Raw genomic sequence first — 2,181 nt, forward strand, 5'->3', positions numbered from 1 at the left:
TTCATAATAAAAAATAAATGTATTATTTAAAATAAGTACTACAACTTATTTTAGTTAATAAATTCTTTATTCATTTTATTTTTTATTTCTTTCTTTAAAATATTCTTTCCTTTTTCTTAATTAGGTTATTTTATATTCTTATTATATGAATTAATTAAATTTATTCTTCTGTTTACATTATATTTATCTTTAATTATGATGAATATAAATTGGGCATAATCTATGTTCAGTTACTTTTTATTTATTATATTGTATTAGTTATTTAACTATTAAATAAACTATATTTTTATAAGACTTATCTAAATTAGATACATTAGATTCTAATGAAAAAAGAAATAATCTTTATTCAATACACAAAACTATTAATTTAGAAATTTCATATAAAAGACCTATTTACTATTCATTATTTATTAGTTGTTTATAGTCAATAACATTAAACCAATAAACCAACTATAAAAATACTTCTTTTAATATCTTTTGATCTCTAATAAACTGTTGTATTATTTAAACAAATTACATAATTGATAATGTTATATTTTGAACGAAATTACTCTTCTAATATTTATATTTACTTCACTCTGTGTTAGAATGAATTGATTTCAGTATTTTATAATTATTTCTTGCGTACTGAATAATATAATAAACACCTTTCTATTTAGTCTCATACTTGTTATCATATACAAACAATTACAATTTATACTTTTATTTAATCTAATTCAAAACAATAAAAAAATATAATTAATTAACTATTAATTTAATACAATTATTAATATCAAAAAGACATTTCATTATTTCAATAATTATTCAGCATATTATCGTATGGGACTGTGGTTATTTGATAGTCTTTCAAATATAATGATTCTTTTCCTCCAAATTTATCAATTTATTTTTAAAATAATAAAAGTAAAAAGATATAAAAATATGAAACAATATTAATTTTAGAAGAATTGACCAATCAAAAAAGATATTATATTCTTAAATAAATAACTTATTTTTGAAGGAGTTTTAATAGTAAATTTGTTTTTTTATAACCAAATAAATAAAAATTACAAAAATAATAAAAAAAAGTTTTAAACTATTACACAATGAGAAAGCTAATCATTGATACTGATTGTGGTGTTGACGATGCTACTGCTATTTTACTTACTATAATGTCAAAAAAAGTTGATTTAGTAGCAATCACTTGTGTTGTTGGAAACACCACTCTTGATCGTTTGTTTAATAAGATTTAAATAGAAAAGTTAGTACTTAATAATAGACGTAATAAATAATGTTGGAAGAGTGCTTGAATGTTGTGGAAGAACCGACATTCCATTTTATGCAGGGGCAAAAGACAATTTACTTCATGTAGAAGTGGAAAGATTTGTTGGTCATGGTCAAGATGGTTTTGGAAATGCTGAAGTCCCAAACACAAAATTAAAGCCATCTAGTAACCGTCATGCAGCACTCGAAATTATTGACTTAGCAAAGAAATATGGTAAAGAATTAGATATAGTTACAATTGGCCCATTAACAAATATTGCTCTTGCTGTGTCAATTGAACCAAACTTGTTTAATATGATTGGTCATTTCCAAATGATGATTGGCTCAGAAACTTGTAGAGGGAATAGTTTACCTCTAGGAGAATTCAATTGTGCTTATGACCCAGAGTCAGCTAAAATTGTATTTGGAAGTGTAAAAGATGCTGTGATTTCATCTTGGGATCTTACTTTAAAACACTTAGTCGATTGGAAAGTATTTGATAAAATTAAATCAACTAATAAGTGTGGTGAACTCATTGGAAAAGTTTATGCTCTTAATGAAAAAAATTTAAGAGAAATTGGATTTGCTGGACACAAGGAATACACTGGATGGGTTATTCCTGATCCTCTATGTTTGATGTGCTATTTATTCCCTGAAATTATAACCCATACTGATGTTGTTGAAACATCTATTTGTGTTGATGGACTTGGCCGTGGAGCAACAATCTGTGATTGGTTTTCAAGTTATCACTTAGGTAATCCTCAAAAATGGATTCGTTCAGTTGACCAAACTAAATTAGAAGAATTATTGGTTCAAGTAGTAGAACAATATCAAGAAACTAACTGAGTTTTTTCTTTAGACATTTTGAAGTATTACTAAAATAATAATAACACAATAGTTCGATAACACTGCTCAATTTATTTGTTAAGAACGATTCCT

General features: G+C 24.6%; 1 protein-coding gene across 1 annotated transcript; it reads left to right on the forward strand.

The window, feature by feature from the left end:
• Nucleotides 1-1,085: 1,085 nt before the first annotated feature.
• On the forward strand, nucleotides 1,086-2,088 carry ENU1_039200 (Inosine-uridine preferring nucleoside hydrolase, putative; the record flags this gene model as incomplete). The annotated part of the gene is made up of 2 exons (XM_008857502.1): nucleotides 1,086-1,185; nucleotides 1,325-2,088. 2 exons carry the CDS (start codon nucleotides 1,086-1,088, stop codon nucleotides 2,086-2,088), a joined length of 864 nt encoding a protein of 287 aa, XP_008855724.1.
• Between the last annotated feature and the right edge of the window lie 93 nt (nucleotides 2,089-2,181).

The sequence above is a fragment of the Entamoeba nuttalli genome (assembly GCF_000257125.1).
Source record: "Entamoeba nuttalli P19 unplaced genomic scaffold asmbl_2737, whole genome shotgun sequence".
NCBI lineage: Eukaryota > Evosea > Mastigamoebida > Endamoebidae > Entamoeba > Entamoeba nuttalli.